Raw genomic sequence first — 22,637 nt, 5'->3', positions numbered from 1 at the left:
GTTTTGTAATTAATCATCAAACCAGGAGCTCATTATTCAATTAGTAAATTTCTGATCTGATCCAAGATACAAAATCCTCCATCCACTCACCTAACAATGTTGGTATGAGTTGCTCCATCACGTCTACAGTTCTCTCTGTAATCCTTTCCTTGCAGGATGAGGATCGCTCTGACAGACTACAGTTCACTGGAGGAGGTGCTCAGAGCCATCAGAGACCTCCCATACAATGGTGGGTCCAGGAGGACTGGCTCTGCCCTCCAGTTTCTGGTCGACCCTGTTTTCAGCCCTGCCATCAGTCGAGATCATGCCCCAAAGGTACAACTTTCCCCCAGAGGGATGTGATCATGTGATGTGCCCATCGAGGGTAACGGCTGCAACCACAAACTTTTCACGCACTCATTAAAAACTGAAGTTTGAATCTTACTTGTTTAGATGTTTCACAAAGCAACAGGAAAACCACTGATTCAACATTACAACCCTTCCTCCACCTGCAGAGCACCATGCATGTACCCTATGGTTCAGTCCCACTGCGAAAGTAAATAACTACTCAGCAGTCTGCATTTGTACTCCACAGGACATAATGGAAAAACAAACCAAACCAGCTCTTCTCCTGTTTTCACACAGCCGTGAATCTGAATTAATATATGGTTACAAGCTGAGATAAAAAGGTGCACTGGCCACAGATTTGGCTTTGGTTCGATTTGTCTCTTGCTTTGGGTTCAAATTAGCCATTCAGTCGGCTGTCGATAAGCGGCGACTTTAACCTGATCAGCCACCGATGCTCAACGACCTGCTCTGTCACAGCGTCCTCAGATGTGATGTGAAAACTGCTGCTTGTCTTAATTTAAAGAGTTAAACCAGGTACAATAATCAAGCAATTTAACTAAATATATCATCGAATTAGTGCCTCCCAAATTCCCTTTGTCACCAACAGGTCTCCATTTTCTGTTTGCTCCGTCACTCTGACAGTCTGTAGAGTGGTCTCACAGCTGGTTAGCGTTCCAGTCTTCTCAGCACACTTGAAGTGGGAAGGCAGAGAATTGGGGATTAATCTGATATATTAAATTGTACAGCCAGAGCACATGGAAAAAAAAAAATAAGGCAGCTGCGTTCTCACGTTGATGCTTCGAGCCTCTGCCTTCATTGACTGAGCCGTGAACTTTAAATGAACCGAGTACACTATTCCTTAATGAGCAAATTATCAGTCTCATTCACGAGCCGACATCCTGGAATTTAGATTTTTGTAACTGATGTATTTAATATTTAGTTTCTGTTTTATGAGCAAGGTTGCTATTTCTATGAAGACTGAAGGTTAAAATCCATGTGCTTTTGATGCAATCGAACTTCTACTTCTTCTCATTTTGTAAATCTGAATAAAGAAACTTGATTTTTGACGAATGACAACCACTGAAAATCACATACATTGAATCCATGGATGTTCAGTATGATCATGTCAGCAACAACATTCTCATTACTTGACTGTTTACCTTGTGTTGAATGACTCCTCTAATTTCCTCTCGTGAGCACAGATTGCAGTTTTGATCACAAACGGACCTTCCGACGACCAAGTTGACGCCACAGCCAGAGCTGCGGCTGACAATGGCATTTCTCTCTTTGCAGTAGGTGAGTGTGGAGACTGTGAGTTCCTTCATCATCCCCACTGCAGCCACCCCTCAGATTTTATCCGAGCTCTGCTGGCTTTTATCGTCAGTGTTTGCAGTTAGAAATTCATGTCCTCCACATTCGAATTCATTGGATTCATTGTGAGTTTATGTTTTTATGTAAAATTTAAACATGAATGCACATATTTGTGTACTCTATAAAATAAAAGTTTTCATACTGTTGCATACTTGCTCACATGAATGCAGATACCGACATGTCTGAGGAGACATACCGGCCGATAAAACAGTCGGGTTCTTGTTGCTGGCCGCTAAAATCTGCTGACCAGTATATTGTTCTGGCTTTAGTTCAATATACATGCATGTATGTAATGTAACAGCCAACATTATAACACCTACTCAATGTGTACGTAGGAATAGGTGAGTGATTAATTCAACTTATATTCCACCATGTGTTTCACCTCCAAGTTTACTTACACTCATCTTACCCTCGTTCTCCTACACACATGCATAAGCACACAAGCACACGACTTGCTCCCCTCTGCTGGGAGCGGTGCAATAATTACTGCTCATTAGCCGATGGTTCGCTAATCGCAGCCATTTTTCATCAGGCGATTCTGTGTCCCCCCCATCTGCACCTCTGACACTGAGGCGTGCTCCTTTCGTTCATCATTCCTGCAGAGAGGCTCCACTTGTGTACTAGTGAGAAGCCAATGAGCCTGTGTAGCAAGAATAAGGCAGATATGGATCTGTGTGACTTTAATGCATGTTCTGTACATACAAAAAAATATGCAAATTCATCTTGTCCATGTGAGGACAAATAACAACGCAGTCATCTGCTTTGATTTTAATTTGTATCTTTCTCACTTTAAGTACTCAGACCCACACACACACATCAAACAACTTGAGAGAGGATTAAGCCTGAGAGTTTATAACATGCATCTTTATCATAGGCGTCTGTAGCTTTTCATATTTTCAAATAAACCACTAAAGATACAACAGCGCCCCCTTGTGATGTCTGTGTGAAGGTACGTGAAGAAAACTTCAAACATTGGAATTAATTGTTTAAAATATTTGATCCTCTCGTCCTGTCACATTATTCATAATAGTACTTGTTTGAAATGTTGTTAATTGATCTATCTTGGTAAATATCAATGGACTGAGCATTTACAGGTAACTGCTGCTGTATCAGCTTGGTCCCACACTCCTTGTGTATCCTGTCTCCAGGTGTCTGGGGAGCGGATGAATCTGAGCTGAGGAGGATTGTATCACAGCCCCATGAGGAGCACCTTTTGCTGGCTGCTGACTACTCTCTGCTGGAGCCGATTCTTCCCAAACTGTCCCGCAGAGTGTGCGTCACAGCTTCTGAACCACCACGTCCTGTGAAAACTTCCCAACCTGGTGAGTTAAATTAAAAGAAGATTGTTGTCTTTTGTAGCTGCCTTCAATTTGCATTTGCCTCATACTGACAGCTGATGCATTTTTATATTGATGAATTGCATCTTATAAACTATTTAACATAAAAATGAACAATTGATTTAATTTATTTCACACTGCACTGAAGCTTTTTCATTGAGATGGATTTATCTTTCAGACCGGCATTCCACATTTTTCTTTTCCCATCTGCATTTCCCTCACACATACACTTTTGTATTTGTATATTTTCTCATCCATCTTCCTATTTCTCCCACCTCCAGTTGAGGAGCGCATTGTCGGCCCCAGAGACCTGCAGGTCAGTGAGTTGGCCCACAGCTCCCTCAGACTGACGTGGAGCCAGGCCACAGGTGACGTCACCGGGTATCGCCTCCTGGTCACCCCTCTCTCCTCCAGGGGGCACCTCCTCCCGCAGCAGCAGAGACAGGTGAGGGGCTGTGAACTAGACTCCACAAGTAGTTAATGATGTTATCATTTTGAGCATGATTTAAATGACACTGTTGGAGGTCACAGTATAGAACGTAAACTTTTAAGGTTTAGTCTATAACATGAAGTACAGACCTGAAAATTACTTTTTTTTTAAAAAGCTGAAGCATGACAGGGAATGACACATTGTGCTGAAGGGGTCAGAGCAAAACATAATGACGGATATGGGATTTGAGGGTTTGATGGAGCACCTGACACATCTATGAATCCTTCTATAATATAACGTTTCCCTCCATTTGATAAAGATTGATTTCCTGCTGAAAAACATTCACATCATCCGTCATTTCTTCAGGGAGGTCATGTTCATCCTCAGGTGCGCTTACGTCCTCACGATCCCGACGACAAAAAGCTTCTGTCATCTCTGCCCTGAACTCATCACTGCAGGTCACATCTGTATCCCATACATGTACTGAACTCACTGAGTCATCGCTCAGTGCAGAGTTACTGTGCAACACCAACGCCACAAGATTGCTTTAGTGGGATGAACATCAACAGTGGGGTGTCACTGCAAAAATGAAACATTTATATTGCTCTTTTCCAGTCTTATTGATCATTCAAAGAACATTGCACTCCAAGTCACATTAGCCATTCATCCAGGGACCAAACCACCAAAATACGAGTTAGTGGACAACCCACTGACACCCCTGTGCCACAGTCACACACCGTTTTTGATTATAAGAGGAATAATTACATTCGATGGACGAAAAGCCACATAAAATTGTTCCATACACATTTTCTAATAATGCCAACAAGTCTCAGCAGGTAACAAACCCAAACACTCTCTTTCAGGACAGATGGTTTGAGATGAAAACTCGTGCAGAATTTTAATGTAGACCCTAGAAAACCCCTGCAAAACTGCCAGTAGACCCTGTTCTAAACTTGGCTCCAACTATTTCTGGGGTGCACGAGAAACTTAAACAAGTTAATTCAAAAATATACAATATCCCTGCTGTGTTTGTGATTATGTGTGCTTTCATGATACTGCTGCAGTTGTGCTCTGCAGAGAATCACGCTCCAGACGGACAAGAGGAATGTTTTATTCTCTGCATCAATGTGACACTCAATTTAAATATAATGGAGAATAGAGTACTTTATATAAGTGTAAACAAAGACTAAGGATGGTTGGCGGTTTAGTGACAAACACTAAAATGAGAAGTATGGATATAAATATACATTTAAGACAAAAAATAGTTTTATTCAAGGGTGCTGTTCAGAAGAGTATCCCTGTCATTGCATTGGGTCTGCGTATTTCTTCTACTCTGATTCTATCTGTCTTGATCAGTCACACACACACAGACACACACACACACACAGACACACACACCCACACACTCTGAGCTCTTCTTTTCCTGCTGTTGTGTGACAGATTGATCTGAAGGCAGACGTGAGCACAGCACTGGCCACAGACCTGACTCCTAAAACAGACTATTCCTTTACCGTCTATGCCATCTACCCCAACCTCATAGGAGACTCTGTGACAATCACCGGTCAGACAAGTAGGTTCCAGACATAAGTGCATCCATGTGAACCTGTTATACAAATACTATACTCGTGAGTTTGCACATATATTTTCAAAGTCTCGCTCTCTTTTAGCCCCTTTACCCCAGGTGTCAAACTTCCGTGTCATCGAGGAGGGTTTGTTCTCACTGCGTCTGGGCTGGACGCTTCCTTTAGGGAAGCTCAACGGATTCAAGATCTTCATCCCAAGATGTATGTTGACATCACACCATGCAACTATTATTATCTGACCCAAATTACTGTAGAGATTTATATAAATATGAACTATATTAGAGTATTTATAATGTTGATGGATACCCCTTCATTGAAAATTGTTAGAAATTGAAATGTGACATTTGACTTAATTTAGTCTTGTTTAACTCAGATGTATTTGTTGAATGGAAAGCCTCATCAGTTCTGCTGCTTTTCACCTACTTAACCTAACATAAGGCAGCCAGCACCACAGAAACAACCCCTTTGAAAGGTATATTTCCTAGTTATTGATTTGCTCTTATTTCTGGTTGTTTTGCAGCCAACCGACCAGGATTTATTTACGAGCAGCTGCTTCCTGGCGACACCTCCTCTCATGTGATTGACAGCCTGGAGGAGGACAAGAAGTACACTATCAATATTTATGCTATTTTCCCCCAGGGACAAAGCGAGCCAGTTTCAATAGTGGGAAGGACGTGTAAGTTTATTGACTTGAGTCAAAATACCATCATAATGTTCATTTACATAAACAAAGAACACACCCAAGTCTATTTATTTAGCAACTCTAACACTTTTAAACATTCATTACTTTGAACATTCTAACTGATCCACAACCAGAAAAAGTTATGTATTAGTTCTCAACACAATATAGTATGAGAAAGCCAAAGTGTAGTACTATAATATATCCACAGAGGGGTGTTGTTGTACAGTACGTATAAATACCAGTAAGCATTAGGTCTGTTACATAGACAGATGTATCTATTGCCTGTTTTTTGATATATTACAATACTTTATACATAATATTATATATAGAAATCATTAATCAGGTTAGATAACCTCACTTTCTGTCACCATTAAGGTTTTGTGTCAAAGCTTAAGTAAATTTGTGTGTTTGATGGGATGTGTTTAACAGTGAAGCTGGTACCAGTTCAGCAGTTCCTCGTCCAAAACGCCACCACAGACACCGTCCAGGCGAGGTGGACTTCAGTCAGGGGCGCCACAGGATATCGTCTAACGTGGGCTTCTCCAGGTTCTGTGTTTACACTAATGTTTTTATAAATTAGAGCTAAATCTTTGTTTGTAACCTCACAGTAAACCATGTCAATGAATCTGCTGCTAATTCATGACATTCACACATTTATTTTTGTCTTTTAGAAGATCACATAGAGAACATAAACCTTGGGGACAATTTTAACTTCTACATGATCCAGGGCCTCCACCGAGGCTCTGACTACACCGTCACCATCAACCCCATCTTTGGAGACATTGAAGGCCCTGTCACTGCCACCAAAGCCAAGACATGTAACTAGAGTGTTTACAATAAAGTACACAAATGCATGCATGAAAAACATTGGAGAAAAGAATCACCTTTGTGATTTGTCTCTGTGTCAGTGGAGAGCAGTGCAGTTCAGACTCTGAAGGTGTCGGCTGTGACCACCAGCTCTGCCGTCGTCTCGTGGAACAGCGTCCCAGGGGCCACAGGATACAGACTCGCCTGGGGACCCACCCCAGGTAAATCCCATGTTTTAGACCTGCTTCTTTTTCACATCCCACTCCAATCCTCACATGGTGATAAGGTTCAGTCCATGAGATACATTATTCATGTTGATCAGTGTTTGCAGTTCTTTTCTATGCATTTTTATGATACAGCATGCAGACCCATAATTCCTTTCTGGAGAGTCAAGACGTTTATTTGTAGAGTGAGTTTCATGCACAAGGGCAATTGAAAGTGATTTACATAATGTATTAACATTAGAAAAGAAAGGAAGCAAGTGAACAGAACAGCATGAAAAGAACATCAGGAATACATTAAAATGCAAATCAATCTTAGGTAGATTTAAGATTTTAAAACAGATGCATAAGTGAAAGGAGGGCAAGACGGCTCATGATGAATACTTAAGACTCAGTCAAAGATGAAGCAGTTTTTTTAGCTCTATGATGCACAATAATTTAACTCTGCTTCTCCATGTTTAGTTTGTCTGAGAACAGCAGACTCATACCTAATTATCTGGGTGGTTGAACGGGTTCGTCTGGTAAAAGACAATCAGAGAGTTATGTTTTGTATGAGCCGTATTAAGCCACTGATAGATAATGGTTTCGTAAATCCGTCCCTATTCTCCACCACAGACAGTTATGTTTTAATTACCTTGCAGAGTGAATCTGTGGGGCGACACTGCCGGGTGCATTTAGGTGTCGTCTGGATAATTGCGACAGTTTTGTTATTTTGCATAATTTGGCCAAGTGGGAAGATATATAACAGTCAATGAGAAGAAGAGTAAAGGACGTATTCCTGCTCTTATTTCCTCCCAGTGACAGACTCAGTCTGCCAAGAGCTTTTGAAATGACTCTGCTTTTACCTTCGACCAACTACACCTGCACCAGTCTGCCAGGAGGATGTGACAGATGGGATGGGGCCTCCCTTTGATGGAATTCAAATGTTGGGAGCAACGGAGGAGGATGTTGTTTGCAGAGAAGGAGGCACTGATGCTGAGCCAGAGTTAAGTGGAGTAATAATCAATTTAAAGTAACAGGAACTTTATTATCTGTGTTTACAGAGTTTACCGGTCGGGACCGTCCCAGGCAGTTGGCTTTGAATGGCAGCACCACGGACTACCATCTGAAGAACGTAGCCCATGATACCGAGTATGTCCTGACTCTCTATGTGTTGTTTGGATCTTTGGTGGGACCCGGTATCAGTGCTACCTTCAGAACCTGTGAGTACTAGTATCGTTACAGCTTTGAATGGACTTGCAGCCTCACGTCACTGGATTGTTTCTGTTTCATTGACAAGTCATGTGCCCATTGTCACTTGTGGTACGTGTCATTGAGCCCCAGTCACTGTTATTTTAACTTTACCTACTTCTTCCCTCACTTCTCTGGCACAAGACTCTGAATCTGTATGAATAGTCCCAGGAAATTCATTTGCACACATGTAGCTTAGTTTTCATTGACGTAGAGCAAATTGTGTTGTGAACAACATATTTACAAAAACGTCAATGGGCTCTTGATGATTCTTCATCTTCTCAGCTCCTCTGGGCTACGTGTCCAACTTCAAGGTGACGTCCTACACCAGCACGTCCATAGATGTGGAGTGGAGTCCCATCGTAGGGGCCACTGAGTACAAACTCACTTGGAACACAGGTAATGTATTTAACCTTGTTTCTTCTACTCCAGCCTTGTCCAGAGCCTGTAAGTTTCAACAGCTCCATACATCTAACTTCTCTTCATGATGAAATCCCAGTCATGTTTATGTATGTGACTGTGCCCCTGCAGATGACAGCAGCCTGCAGTCCCATTACCTGGACCGCAGTGTTCTCTTTCACCGCATCCAAGACCTGAACCCGCAGTCCACCCACACAATCACCATCTGTGCAGTGTACGGCAACTCAGAGGGACCAGAACTCTCCTTGTCTCAGCTCACAGGTACAGAAGAGAAGTGAGCTCTCACAGTTTATCTTTATTTATTAATGATTCATCTGAGGATGTAAAGGGTTTTGTGCAGCTGTGCACCCCATTGTAATTAAATGGGCAGGGACGGGGAAGCTCTCCATCCCGTGCCATGGCACCCATGTGGTTTTTTCGTCTGACTGACACGTCATGTATTTTGGTTTTCCCATTTTAAACACAGTTCCTGCTGCTGTCACTTGTAGTCTGTGTCACTGAGTGTAAGTCAGCAGGGCTGCTATCGTTCTATCACTGTCAAAGTTAATGTGTGTGCCAAGTTTATTTCACTGAGAAATGGTAGGGTGTGTGGGTAAAGCCACACCAGCTTATCCAGCTCAGACATCTTGGATACATCTTTTTTTTATCATGATTTAAACCGACAATACCATCAATAAAATTAGACCAGGATGCTGATATGTTATATATATTTGGTGTTTTTTTCAGCTGCTGTCTCGGACTCGGAGCCGATCCAGGCAGTGAGGAGACTAAAGGTCGTGGACATTGGAGTCAACTTCTTCACCCTGTCCTGGAGCAAAACACCAGGGGCTTCTGGGTACAAAATCTCCTGGATCCCCTTCCTGGGTAAGAGGCTAAAGAACAGTTTGCTGCAAAATGTCCACGTCCCACACTTGGTTCTTGCTGATTGAGTTCGATGGTAAAACCTTATAAATAGAAATTTGTGACCATTAAAATATGTATTGAATGTTTAATCTATTCATCTATAATATATATTTTTTAATTCATGCTCTAAAAACATTAAGGTTTCTTAGATATTTGCAGCATTTTTCAAATAAACCTAATGGGAAAATCTCTCTCTCTCATTGTGTGAGGCTCAACCATAAATGAGTAAACAATACTGTTGTTTCACACCCATTATCTCTCTGTGCTGGATGATATTATTTCCTGCTCTAGGGGGTGATGAGAAGTTCCAGCTGGTGTCTGCCGCCTCCACCAACTTCACCATCCGCAACCTCCGGGAGAGCTCGGCCTATAAGATCCAGGTGTCGTCCATGGTGGCCAACAGGGAGGGAAGCTCGGTTCTGGTCACAGCGAGGACCCGTGAGTCCTGCCTGCTCCAAATACTTACACATGTAGCCCCACAGTTGAACTCTGCTAGAGTTACCTTGAGCAGATGGATACAGAAGTTCTTCAACTCATGGGAGGGACAGAAAGCAAGAATTAAAAATATTTTTCCAATTATTTTTCTCCCTCAGGTTCCATCAGGTCCCTCATGTTTGTCGAGAAGCTGATGATTGATATCAGGGCTGATACAGACCTTGTTAAGAGGGTTGGGTATCGGCTAACAGTTTCCTTATGAGTATCAGAGATACTGTAAACTGATATTCAGAGTTGAGAAATTAGATATGGTTATCAAGGGAGAAATGTTTAAAATTGGTCTAAATACTTATAATTAACAATAGTATAGTATTTTTAGGAAAAGTAATGTAAGTCAAATGTGGCCATTCACTTGTGTAGTTTTATTAATTATAAATGTGTTTTTATGTGTTTCAGTGGATCTTCCCAAAGTCAACGGCTTTGCTGCTCTGAACACGACAGACCGCAGCACCGTTCTGAACTGGACTCGAGTGGCCGGCGTCTCGGGTTACCTTCTCTCCTGGAGGCACATCTCAGGTCAGCGATAAACCACAACAGAGTTTCACCCCTGTAATATAGCATTAAATTAACAGTCGTGCAAATTTCAGTCAGATGGTTTCACAAAATAATTGTTATTCTCATATTGTGGGAATGTTATTGCGTTGAGTATTGAGCCCTGTCATCAACGCTATTTTGTTTAAAGTGCGATCAGTTTAAAAACCAATATGAATTTGGATGAACCCCGAGCACAGTATGAGTGTAACAGGTCCCCCAGGGTCTGAAGTGGAAGCAGCATGACACATGTTATTGGAATGTGTATTGAGTCTCAGCCTAATCACACTTGTGGTGAAAAGGGAGAGATAAAGAAAAACATGCACAAAACTAATATTCACATCTTGTCATAATTGCAGAGTTTTTACAGGCTCACATTTCCTTAATTGCCAAATGGCCGAGTTACAAATATACAGAACTCCCTAATCTACTTAATTTCGTGATAAATGTCTTATCATAATTTTTCTAATCCCATTGACCAATGATTTAACATCATGGGATCTTATTCAATTGAAATGTTTTCTATGCAACCTAATGTCCCCGTGTCTTTCCAGTGTTGGAGACTAAAACAGAAACACTGGGCCCTGGTTTCTCCTCCTTTAAGATCAACGACCTCCTCTATGGCAGAACATACATTTTCACCATCAGACCTTTGTACGGAGAAGTGGAGGGGCCTATAAGCACTGTGTATCAAAGAATATGTAAGTCAGCAACATTCTTTCTGATTCTACAGGATATATATACACCTAATATTTATGATATCCCTCGTACATCCTCATATTGACCATGTTACAGTCTAGACATTGGTTGTATTGTCTTCTGTGCTCTACTCTGAATAAGTCCACATGGAATCAATCTTTGAAAATCAACCTTGATGTTTCAAATGTTATGCTCATGTTGTAACTTAATATTCCTAAATTAACAGCTTCAGACTATTGTTCGCAAGAATTTAGGAAAGTCTTTAAACACTAATTTAGCAATTAAAAGCTTGTACAACCCACTGAAGTGCAACACGCTTAAAAGTTTTAAACCAGCAATTTCCTGTTGGATTTACTTTTAAGAGTTATTTACTCTTTACCTCCAGAGACCCCTAAAAACGTTCTATCTTTTGTTTTAACGGCTTTGTGCATCTCAGTGGGACGGGATCCTTCAGTGGTCACAGCCCAGTCAGTGGCCGCCACGGCAGCTCCACATCTCCCTCGCATCACGCCTTCCTCAAAGACCGCCACCGTCAGGAAAACCACCATCACTCAGACTGCCAACAGGACAACCCGGCAACCCATCGCTGTGACACCAACTAAAAAAATCACCACTACAAAGCCTCCAGCTCAGCCAAGAGTCACTGAGGCCAAAGCAGTGACAGGAGACCCTGTTCGATTAACCACAATCAATTTGGAGACAACAGCTCCACCACGACCAGGTATTTAAACACATGACCAGTATGTAATAACCAAGTACAATATGTGCGATATTTAATTTCTCCTGTGTTTTGTGCTCTGTCAGCATGTGGTAAGACCAAAGCAGACATAGTATTCTTAGTGGACGAGTCCTCCAGCATTGGTGCTAATAACTTCATCAAGATGAAAGACTTCATATTCCGCGTGGCCACTTACTTCCCCGTCGTTGGTCCTGAGGGAACACAGGTCAGTGTCAGCTAAACCTTTTGCTTTGTATTCTCTTATACTTTGGGTTCATACTTTGCTATCTTTGGCCCTCGTCTTTTTTGTGAGTGGCAGGACAAATTACAAACGGGAACAGATAACAGTGATTTTACTTGATAATAGCTGCCTGCAAATGTGGCAAACTGTACCAGTGAGTCGACTGTGCGGACCAGTTCCGTCAGCAGGAACATGATGTGCAACGTCTCATTTAAACTCCGGCGGAGAGGACAAACAAGGCCCGATGCCACACGTCTTGTGATGAGGCTATTGTTAGGTTTCAGGTTATAGCTGGACTACAAGAGCAAAAAGAGCAACATGATTGTTAGGTGTTGGTTTCTGGTAAAGTGGATGATATCTCAGTGGATGATCCTGAGCACAGTCCAAAAAAAGGAAGGTATTGAGTTCTTAACCTGAAAAAAAGCAAAGCGACCATAGGTTGTCCAGCAATTAGGAAGTCTGATCTCAATGGGAAAAAACTGGGAAGGAGGTTCTAATCCACAGCTCTGTAATGAGTAGCTGGTAAAGAAGCAAAATCATGTCAAGTATGATTTGAAATAAAAATGACCCACAGCTTATACTGTCCTACCTTTCCCCTTTAAATCACTGCTGTGATGATGATGTGTATTTCTCTCCCTCTTTCCTCTCAGATTGCTGTGGTTCATTACAGCGATGAGCCTCGAATCGAATTCCGTCTGAATGCCTTCAAAGATAGAAACTCTGTGCTCAGGGCGCTCAGGGAACTGCGTTATGGAGGAGGCAACACCAAAACAGGTTAGTGACGTTCACACTCACACGTGTGCGCCCGACATCGGAGCGTAGACAGTCAACGTCACTGCTTCTAATAATTGTCTTACTGGTGGATCGAAATCATTATTTTTGAACTGTTGAAGCTTAACTTGTGGTTAAGAACTAGAGTTAAGAAACGGCACAAATAAAAGTACCATCTTGTGATCATAGAAATGTCTGAATAACATCAATAAACATGATAAACTTCAATAGAAAAGATTTTTAATTTGGGAGCCCAGAGTGACAAGACTTGACAAGTTCACAAACAGTAATACTGCTGTTTAAACATGTGAATTTAGTCCAGCAGAATAAAACTTGTCTAGAAATGTAATTATAAGTATCTAGTTTTGATAAATCAAACACTTGTTTTGTTTTAAAATTCCTGTTGAATAATTTCCAGAATCCAGATTGATGTTTTCCAATGTCTTGTTTTGTACGACAAAAACTTCGACACTCCAAATATTTTCATTTAATAGAATCAAGATAGAGAAAAAGAAGCAAATCTAAACTTTAGATAAACTGCACACAGATCATGTTCATTTTAAACAAAAATGAAATGATCTAAATAGTAGATAGAATATTTGATTAATCAAAATCATCATTTCAGCTCTTCCTTTGCTTGTCCCCAGGAAAAGGCATCAGCTACGTCCTGCAGGAACTGTTCCAGGAGCCTCTTGGGATGAGGCAGGATGTGGCTCATGTTCTGGTCCTGATCACAGACGGCAGAGCCCAGGATGATGTGCTGCCTCCCTCCAGATTTGCCCGTGCTCTCGGTCAGTCAGCGTTATCATTGAGCCTCTAAAATGTGTCTGAGTATGGATTCATCAATGTCCTGTCTAAATGATCATGTCTTGAATCCGTCTCTCTCTGTAGGCGTCAGTGTCTTGGCGGTGGGAGTTTCTAACGCAGACATGGATGAGCTGAACAAAATCGCAGCTCCCACCAGCTACAAGAATATTTTCTTCTCGCCGACCTTTGACGAGTTTCCTTCCATCGAGAGAGAATTTATCAAAACCATCTGTAGTGAGGAACTCCTGTCCGAGTTCAAACTGCATGATGAGGTAACCAAAAAAAAAACTTGTTTTTGTTCAGTCTGACTCAATAAGAAGATATTTCAAACAACACCTTTTACTTTTATGCATTTTGAAACAATCCCAGTTTGTTCTAGGTGATTAAACACGTTGTACTTGTTAACAAATGCCCGTACAGTCACAGATGTACGGTTGAGGTCGTCCACACCCCCTCTGCAGATGTGTCGCCATGCATAGTCATCATGTTATCACATACATGTAAAAGCAATCAATGTTTTAATTCCCACACAAAGACTCAGCGGGAGGAAACACATGTGGGAGTTTTGACGTCGGAGCAGTGGATGGTGTGACTGCAGCTGACATCAAGGCAGCTCCATTAGACCCCACTCTCTGCCACTATGGTCTATAATGTGTCACTTGGCCGGTTCATGTATTGTAATCCCTTCCCCTCGTTTCTATTTTCAGTCTGCTCAGTTGGACACACCGACTGAAGACCCAGAGGAGATGGTCAAACCTCAGGGTCCCTGCCTCTCCCAGTGTGTGAAGGTTGGTTCTTCATAAATAAAATCCCAGACATGTATATTGTTATTGCTTTTAGTTTTTTTTCCAAGCAGCACAGTGAGTCTTTAATTTATCTGCATCCTGGTTTAAACTCCACCGATGTGTGCTGAAGTTAATCTGGTTCGATAAATGACTTCTTCTCCTCATTGATAATTGGCTGTTAATCATATTAATCTTTTTTCTTTTTTTCCAGGGCCAGAAAGGTGAAAAGGTGAGTTAATCGAACATGTTAAAGATGAAATATATTTATTAATTAATCTTAAAACAGAAATAGTAATTTTGCGTAATCTTACTCCGTCTTTCAGGGGAACGGTTTTGGTCTCGGAGGTTTGGTAGGTTTTTTTTACGTTTTCTTTTCTGCATTACAACTCTAATTAAGTCTTAATATACTATAATCATTTGTGAGAGGAACCTTTAGGCGCTGGCCTCTCTCTGTCAGACATCGTTAAATTAATCTAAATCACTGTATTATTTATTTAACTTTTAATAACCAATGTTTTCTATGTGCAGAAATTCAGGCAAAGCCCTGGACAGTACGATCCTTTCACTTCTTCCAAAGGAGAGACGGGAGAGAAGGTAAGAACACACACACACTCACACACACACACACACACACACACACACACACACACACACACACACACACACACACACACACACACACACACACACACACACACACACACACTCAAAACATCCAATATGCAGTTATTTTAGAGTTAAAGACAAAACAGCTCACATTTATATTTTATAAGTGAAAGTAGGACGATCATGATGCTGAAACACAAATCTTGAATTCATGTAGGACAGATTTACAGTTTTTCACTGGATGCCATTAAGAGAACAGATGTGTGAAATAAGAAGTGAGCTACAGTCTGATTACTGTTATTCATCCCTCAAATCAGTTACAGAAATTGTTAACCTAGAATGTCTTCATTCATTCTTTAATTCATTGGTCCATTATATCCAATTATTACTGAGTTCAATCTGAACCCTGCAGAGGTTGTGTGGGTCAGTGTGGCTTTACTGTTTATCCATATTATTTTATTCTCCAGCTCTGAACATCATGTTTTGATTTGACAGGGACCAGCAGGAACAGATGGTGTTCCTGGGTTGCCTGGGCGACCAGGGAGAACTGGACCCCCAGGTTCTGCCGGCCTGCGGGTAACTGAATCCAGAAGGAGAAAAACTTTATTATTTCATGTTTATTAGATTCTGTAAATGACAGGGTTTTTTTGTTGTTTTTCAGGGCTCTCCTGGCATCCCAGGTGACATGGTGAGATCAAGATGACAAATACATTTACTTTGGCTTAGTTGATCATATTTTTGTACTTTATTTGGACAACAGAAATGTTAAGATGTCCCCTAATCCTGAAATATTCTCTCTTTTATTTGCATTTGTTTAATTTGATGACTTGTCACATTTCTTTCCATGGCAGGGTCGTCCTGGACCCGCTGGTTCAAAGGGACAAAGAGGAGAGAGAGTAGGTCTAATGACTGATGTTCCTGTTGAAAGATTTCCTGTTGAAGGCACAGTTGTAAAGAACAGATTGATTTACACTTCTGTGAGTAAAGACGTTTCTTTATGGTTTGACACAGGGAGAGCCTGGATATGTTATAGCTGGCACGGATGCAAATTACGTCCCTGGACGAAAAGGAGAGCCAGGATCTTCAGTGAGTGTTTAACACACTGGGAGATTTCCAAGTGAGAATTTTTGGACAGATTAACATTATTCACTGCACGTTACAGGGACCTCAGGGGCCTCCTGGTGTATCAGGGGTCAATGGAGCCACAGGTTTGCCAGGTCAGCCAGGATCTCCAGGGTCACCTGGAATTTCTGTCAAGGTGACTTTCACTCTTAGCATAAGAGCAGCATCATGTCACAATGCAAATAGCATATGACTGTTCACCAATCACCACCAACATGTAATACATTTTTATGTTATTAGAGTAACAGAATAATAATGTGCGTCATACTGTTGTTACTGTTTAGGGAGATCCTGGAGAGCCAGGAGCAAAAGTAAGTATGCAAGCCTTATTTTAATAAATAAATCCATCTTACAAATTAACCTATTTTCTTAAAAGCCTCAGAATCAGATAATAATTTCCACTCTCATTTTATTTTCAAAAATGCTTTCGTTATTTCTGAAAGGGTTTACGAGGGAAACCAGGTGGGAAAGGAGACAAAGGAGATCCAGGAAAAGATGTAAGTGCAGAGTCGATCAAATTGTCACTCGTGACAAAGCACAGGCATAAAGATACAAAAATAAAAGATTATGCATTCACATCTCTCTTCTTTGTTTCCCTTATACAAACCATGACTCACATGAAAACGACTGTAGGGTGCTGCAGGTTTGCCTGGTCCCATCGGGATAGATGGGATACCAGGATTACCAGGTCAGAGAGGAGAGAAGGTATTTTTTGCATTTGACCTTTGGACTGAAAATAAACACAGAACACCACCTGGCTGAATATCTGACCTAATACATGTATTTGTTTGCAGGGTGAAGAAGGAATTGGTATACAAGGTATCCAGGGTCCTCGTGGAGAGCAGGGAGAGAAGGTACAGCACCTTAAATACAGAGCAGCAGAGTCATTATTATTTTACTTTGTGGAAATGGTGGGTTTAAATTTTAAAGGGAGGCTCAGGTTGATTATACTTGTAGCTTCCCGACCTCTGAACTTCACCAGCACTAAAAGCTAGTTGTATTAAATTTTAAATTTTTTTTAAATTAGATTTGTGAAACAGAAAATAATTGTAATGGGGGCTTTAATGTCAAATTCCCATTTTTGTTTCACCGTGTGAACTGTTTTGTTTTACAGGGAAATATTGGCTTCACGGGACCAGTCGGCCTAAAGGTACGAAAAATGAATTCCAACATAAAGTTCATGCTTCGGATTATATAAAAGTATTTTAGCAGAATAATGATGTTATGCAATTCGTCTTTTTAGGGCGACCTTGGAGAACAGGGCATCCAGGGAATTATCGGACCTCGGGTGTGCACTTTACTATTATCTCCAGCTCAATAGCTTGCTACGAATTTTCTGCATGTTATATCCTGAAATGCATATTAATCCATTCCTGCTTCGGCTAATGAGATGAAATTGCACCTATTTAACTAGGGGGTTAATATTGTGATGAAAGGATTAAGAGCCAGTGATTTATTTTATACCTGCAGGGAAAGAAGGGATTCAAAGGGGAGCAAGGAGACAAGGTGAGCTCATTCAACATATCCGCTCGTCCTTCAGACTGAGAATATTTGCCTCATTAATATTTATATGATGATACGTGAACGACTCTATATTAATCGGCCAATAGATATTTGAATAACAAACACACACACATATTTATATATATATTTGTTTTTCTTTTTAGGGAGAACAAGGAGAGATGGGACCAATCGGACCACAAGGACCCACAGTGAGATACAATATTTCCTAAAATTAAAAATAGATGTCTATATATACATACTACCTGCACATTGGAATTCATCAGAATCTCTTATTTAACCAATATAATCGTAATTTCTCTCACTAACTCACCTGAGCATATTGAAATCCACTTTCTACTGTGATTGCTAAGACAGCCTGACGCAGGTGCAGTACATTTATCTGGGACCATCTCAATACACTATTTAATAACTGTTTCCTAATGTCTCCAAACAGACGCTTAGATTACTAAATGAACAAAAGAGCGAGCCATTTTGTTTGAGTTCTCAAGATTAGGTCCTATCAGAGAGGGTTGTGATTATACGATCGTGATCGAAATTTTTCAGACCTCAGTGGGTAGATCTTTTGTAAATGGGCCATTTTTTTCCTGCTCCACTGATTTTTAATTTCAGACAGCAGGTCCCTTGGAGGAGATTATCAGAAAAAGTGCATCCTGCCTTTTGTAATACAGTTTTCATTATTTCTAACAAAAAAATACAGAAAGTTCAGCTTTGAAGACAGCTTGATGGAGTGATGACTAATGTTATAGGGTATTTTAGAAATAATTATAGCTCACAGGCTGTAAGAGGCCATAATGTAGAATTCCGATCATAGTGATATTTTACATTTACGTTTATTTATTTATTTTATTTTTTCCAGGGATTCACTGGACCCATAGGGTTTAAGGGAGACGAGGGTCCTAGAGGAGCCCCAGGAGACCCTGCCAAGGGTGTAAGACAAATGTCTCTAATTTTAACTATATAAATAGGAGCATGTGACACTCGGCATTAAATCTTTTTTTCCCCAATCACAATAGATACTTGGACCAACTGGAAAAAAAGGTGCCAGGGTAAGTCATTTTTCTGTACTGACCCGATACACTTCAAATTCAAAACTACAATTCATAAATATAAACAGCTCTTTACAGTGTGCAGTGAATTTTTATGCTTTAAACTATATGTTTCTGTGTATTTATCGTCACACATCTTCCACTTGGCTTTGGCTATTTCTTTTATTTTATATCCCACGGAGTTGGATGTATCCGTATGAGCTGTGCTCCCACGAAGTATTTGTCCAATTAAAACTTGCAAAAGTGTGCAGCCATTTCCTGTTCTTCCACTACAGATTGGAGGTTTTTCTCAGAAAGGTTTAATCGAACCCAATCAGGCTGCTGCGTCATCTTGTTAAATTTTGTCCAAGTTGTTTGGCCTGTATTTATTTTAACTGGCTCCAACTAAGTCCCTCAACCCGAGGGAAGTGATTCTCCTCGTGTTTTATTCTACGGAAACATTGTTAATTAATTGTTCAGGGTATTCTTGCATATTCAGACTCAGTCCTCTGGGTCCGCTTTTCAAACACAATTAAGATTTTCTCTCATTAGCTTTCACTGGATGCCACCTCTTTAATCCCAGTTCACAGGGCACCATTTAAAGTGAAGAGAGTTTTGTTTTGAAACCGTTGCGCTAATTTTGCCCAGTGGCCAGAATCATTGATTGGTTTTCTCTGAGTGTGTGAGAATATGTTCTGTCTGTCAGGGAGACATCGGCCCAGTCGGCCCCACAGGCCCCCAGGGAATTAAAGGCGAACAAGGAGACAAAGGAGATAAGGTTAATAGTGACACTCGTATTTAGTAATTTCTCATTCACTGAAGCAAATATCCATCAAATATAGAAGAAATATAAACATCCAGTGTGGCTATGGTTTGTTTTGATGTGTACAGGGCAGTCCTGGTTTTGGGATTCCAGGACAGCAGGGACCAAAAGGAGAGAACGGCGAGAGGGTGAGTCACCTGAAAAGTGAAATCACTTATTTAACATGTTGGTTGCTTTTATAATGAAGCAGTGAACAGCCGTCTGTACCTATTATATTGATGTTTTATCATTTAAAGGGAAATGTTGGTTTGTCCGGAAAACCAGGACCAAAGGTAAATTACATCTGATTATTTTACTCTTCAATTATCACCCAAACTTTGCTAAACAGGGAATTGATGCCACTACCAAAGAAATATATTTTTAAAGCTTCAGTTACATAGAGGATGTACTGGTGTATTTTCATGTAAGTCCACTTAAACGTTTGGTGTGATCATTAAAGTTTGTTAATGTTACAACACCAATCGTTTGTCCAGGGATACGACGGCTTTAAAGGTGACAAAGGGAATATTGGGTTCCCTGGCAATCCTGGAGAACCGGGATTAAGAGGTAAAGATGTAAGTAACTCCTGAGTGGTTGCTACAGCAACAACAGATGTTTCCTGTATGACACAACATATTCAGATTTACTGATGAGGGCTTGTTTGAAATATCAGAGGAAAGGCCATACTGATACTGATAATATGTCCGGATGCCCAGTTATAGCATTTACATTTCTTTAGAGTTTCTGTGAATATTAACATCAGTGTTTCAGATATGCACTTTATATGTTTCCATAGATTCATATTCGTAATGTTGATGACTATTACTGTTGGCTTTGTCTGTAGGGTGAACCCGGAACCAAAGGAGACCAAGGAATTAAGGCACAGTCAATATATTCACTCAATGTTTTTCTTTTATTTATCAATCAGTGAACATTTTAATTTGTTGCTTATGGGGTAAGCAGAGTAAACAGTTATGTGTTATTTTAACAGCCATGTCCAGTATTATGTACTACTTCAACTTTTAATGATAAATGCATGTTGTTCTTCACAGGGTGAACAAGGTCCATCTGGAGAGCCTGGTGACAGAGGAATCAGGGTATAAATAAAGTTGTTTTCTTATTTACTGCCTAGAGTCACCTTCCATGGCAAACATTAAAGCCTCATCAAGAGAGTTTAGAAAATACCCTGAAATCATTAAATTATATTTGAATTTAATGATGATAAAATATTACATATAAACGTTGGAAAGACATTAAACTATTGATCACTGTCATATGAGTCATATGAGTTTTGTTTTCATGCGAGTCACTGTATTTTGTCCTGTCTACGTCAATATGAGAACTATTTCAGTATATAATGCTGTTAGTCTCATTCTCAGTGAGTTGAACCTGAATCTACTGGCTCCGCTCCCTGTCTGGACTGTAGCTGATCTACACTCATGTTATACACACATTTGCTCACTGCAGCTTTTAACTCTGTTAAACACTAATGCAAAGATTTGGCTTCTTGTGGTTGATCAGGGTCCACTGGGGTTACCAGGACGACCAGGGGACCCAGGAGATAAGGGAGATAGTGGGAATCCTGGGCTGCCAGTAAGTTCATTGAATTTGCTCATTAGAATAATCCTACATCCTGAAATAGATTTGAACGATGTGTTTAAGTTTCTTCTCAGTGCTTAGCATCACTTCTCTGGTAACACAACTTTCGTGTTACATATTTGTGCAGGGAATCATGTTTTGTAAAATGAATGTCCTATAACTGTGATTTTCTTCCTTCATCTCTTTGAAGGGTTCTGATGGAAAGAGAGGCGACAAAGGCGAGGCAGTATGTTTGTATTCACCATCTCTCATGTTGATGAGCATGTTTATTGTTTCCAATGGTTGACTGCCTTCTGATCATTGTTCTGTGTCACTCACCGTGTCACAGCGTCACAACCTGTTATCCTCCTGTGATTTAAACAACCCCATTCACTAATTAACTTTGGCTTTTGTTGTGTGCCAAGCCCTCAGTGCCCGCACTCGTTTTCTTTTGTGTTGTAAATGTAGATTGTGTTCAGCAGTGTGACGTTTTTAACTTTTTTTTATTTTTTGTGCCCTTCTTTCTTTTTGATCGTGTTATCGGCGTCTCAAAGGGAAAACCTGGACCTCCGGGAGCACAAGTAAACAAATCTTTATTATTATTTCTGACAGCTTCTCACCAGTTCAGCCATGTTTGAAAGAGGCCTTGTTTGTAACAAAGCTCATGAAGAAAAAAGCTAAACACACGATCCCATATGACATTAGATAATTAGTGTCTGTTCTCAATCAGCGGAAATTGTGTGTTTTTTAATTAGCAAGTTAAGTTTTAATTTTTTTTTCCCTCCCTGCAGATTGTCGCAGACAACAATATAATGACAAGAGTGATTAAGGTGCGTTGACAAACAATACGTAATATGCGTCATTTTATTCAAATTCTTTAATAGAGAAGTCAAATTTCCTCTCCTCTCACCTGCAGGGTGAACCAGGGGAGCCGGGTCAGTCTGGCTTGAGAGGAGACACAGGTCTTCCTGGACCACAAGTGAGTGTCTGAGTATTGATCTGCAAACAAAGACAATGGACTATAGATTGATAGAAGTAACTATTGGTCAGATGACACAGATGACACAGACCAAACAATTAAACGTATAAAGAAGATCCTCAATAATAAGCAAACCATCATTCAGTGTGGTTATATTTAGTTGTTTTTATTTTTATTTTTCTGTATAAATCTCTTGAATTTTGAAGTGTCCCATTATCTCAATATTTGTCTTTCTCCACAGGGTCCAGAAGGTAAACCAGGATTACCAGGGTCATCTCTGGTATGTGTATCTTCTATAATATACGGTTGTTATTGTGATTTTTGTATCAGTGTGACTTACAATTGTTAAACATTTATATTTTACTTGTAAATTCCATCTATTTAGATTCATTTGTTCAAAGTTTTGTTGAAACTGTTGTTCTTTGCAGAGCTCTGGTGGCTCTGGAAGAAATGGACTTGATGGTTTACCAGGAAAACCAGGAGCGAAGGTTATAAAAACTATTTACGTGCCACATTAAAATCAGCCGGTGTGAATGACTCTGTGTTTGAATAAAAGATGTTATTCACAAGCTGTTTCCTTTTTACTGCAGGGGGACCAGGGACAGAAGGGCGAGCCAAGTCAGGTGAGTGCACCAGTGTTCTT

General features: G+C 40.5%; 1 protein-coding gene across 5 annotated transcripts in view; it reads left to right on the top strand.

The window, feature by feature from the left end:
• The window catches only part of col7a1l (collagen type VII alpha 1-like), a 52,947-nt gene that overhangs the window by 13,306 nt on the left and 17,004 nt on the right, over positions 1–22,637 (top strand). For all 5 annotated transcript variants that reach the window (XM_069519820.1, XM_069519817.1, XM_069519819.1 and 2 more), the window contains 55 exons: positions 156–315; positions 1,530–1,623; positions 2,847–3,020; positions 3,317–3,480; positions 4,906–5,035; positions 5,133–5,249; positions 5,569–5,724; positions 6,160–6,276; positions 6,402–6,548; positions 6,639–6,758; positions 7,802–7,960; positions 8,274–8,387; positions 8,520–8,669; positions 9,135–9,272; positions 9,603–9,749; positions 10,203–10,322; positions 10,892–11,038; positions 11,473–11,757; positions 11,841–11,980; positions 12,646–12,769; positions 13,414–13,557; positions 13,658–13,845; positions 14,281–14,361; positions 14,570–14,587; positions 14,682–14,708; positions 14,887–14,952; positions 15,460–15,540; positions 15,626–15,652; positions 15,816–15,860; positions 15,976–16,050; positions 16,127–16,222; positions 16,371–16,397; positions 16,530–16,583; positions 16,720–16,791; positions 16,881–16,940; positions 17,201–17,236; positions 17,330–17,374; positions 17,557–17,592; positions 17,754–17,798; positions 18,467–18,538; positions 18,624–18,656; positions 19,342–19,413; positions 19,527–19,586; positions 19,695–19,730; positions 19,932–20,012; positions 20,282–20,317; positions 20,490–20,534; positions 20,959–21,030; positions 21,227–21,262; positions 21,570–21,596; positions 21,807–21,845; positions 21,932–21,994; positions 22,236–22,274; positions 22,423–22,482; positions 22,585–22,617. In XM_069519820.1, coding sequence (XP_069375921.1) covers positions 156–315; positions 1,530–1,623; positions 2,847–3,020; positions 3,317–3,480; positions 4,906–5,035; positions 5,133–5,249; positions 5,569–5,724; positions 6,160–6,276; positions 6,402–6,548; positions 6,639–6,758; positions 7,802–7,960; positions 8,274–8,387; positions 8,520–8,669; positions 9,135–9,272; positions 9,603–9,749; positions 10,203–10,322; positions 10,892–11,038; positions 11,473–11,757; positions 11,841–11,980; positions 12,646–12,769; positions 13,414–13,557; positions 13,658–13,845; positions 14,281–14,361; positions 14,570–14,587; positions 14,682–14,708; positions 14,887–14,952; positions 15,460–15,540; positions 15,626–15,652; positions 15,816–15,860; positions 15,976–16,050; positions 16,127–16,222; positions 16,371–16,397; positions 16,530–16,583; positions 16,720–16,791; positions 16,881–16,940; positions 17,201–17,236; positions 17,330–17,374; positions 17,557–17,592; positions 17,754–17,798; positions 18,467–18,538; positions 18,624–18,656; positions 19,342–19,413; positions 19,527–19,586; positions 19,695–19,730; positions 19,932–20,012; positions 20,282–20,317; positions 20,490–20,534; positions 20,959–21,030; positions 21,227–21,262; positions 21,570–21,596; positions 21,807–21,845; positions 21,932–21,994; positions 22,236–22,274; positions 22,423–22,482; positions 22,585–22,617 — 4,930 coding nt within the window. The remainder of the gene's footprint in view (positions 1–155; positions 316–1,529; positions 1,624–2,846; positions 3,021–3,316; positions 3,481–4,905; positions 5,036–5,132; positions 5,250–5,568; positions 5,725–6,159; positions 6,277–6,401; positions 6,549–6,638; positions 6,759–7,801; positions 7,961–8,273; positions 8,388–8,519; positions 8,670–9,134; positions 9,273–9,602; positions 9,750–10,202; positions 10,323–10,891; positions 11,039–11,472; positions 11,758–11,840; positions 11,981–12,645; positions 12,770–13,413; positions 13,558–13,657; positions 13,846–14,280; positions 14,362–14,569; positions 14,588–14,681; positions 14,709–14,886; positions 14,953–15,459; positions 15,541–15,625; positions 15,653–15,815; positions 15,861–15,975; positions 16,051–16,126; positions 16,223–16,370; positions 16,398–16,529; positions 16,584–16,719; positions 16,792–16,880; positions 16,941–17,200; positions 17,237–17,329; positions 17,375–17,556; positions 17,593–17,753; positions 17,799–18,466; positions 18,539–18,623; positions 18,657–19,341; positions 19,414–19,526; positions 19,587–19,694; positions 19,731–19,931; positions 20,013–20,281; positions 20,318–20,489; positions 20,535–20,958; positions 21,031–21,226; positions 21,263–21,569; positions 21,597–21,806; positions 21,846–21,931; positions 21,995–22,235; positions 22,275–22,422; positions 22,483–22,584; positions 22,618–22,637) is intronic.

The sequence above is a fragment of the Paralichthys olivaceus genome, chromosome 23 (assembly GCF_024713975.1).
Source record: "Paralichthys olivaceus isolate ysfri-2021 chromosome 23, ASM2471397v2, whole genome shotgun sequence".
NCBI classification, from domain to species: domain Eukaryota; kingdom Metazoa; phylum Chordata; class Actinopteri; order Pleuronectiformes; family Paralichthyidae; genus Paralichthys; species Paralichthys olivaceus.
Note: the sequence above shows the minus strand (reverse complement) of the source record. Positions and strands in the feature narration are given on the sequence as shown.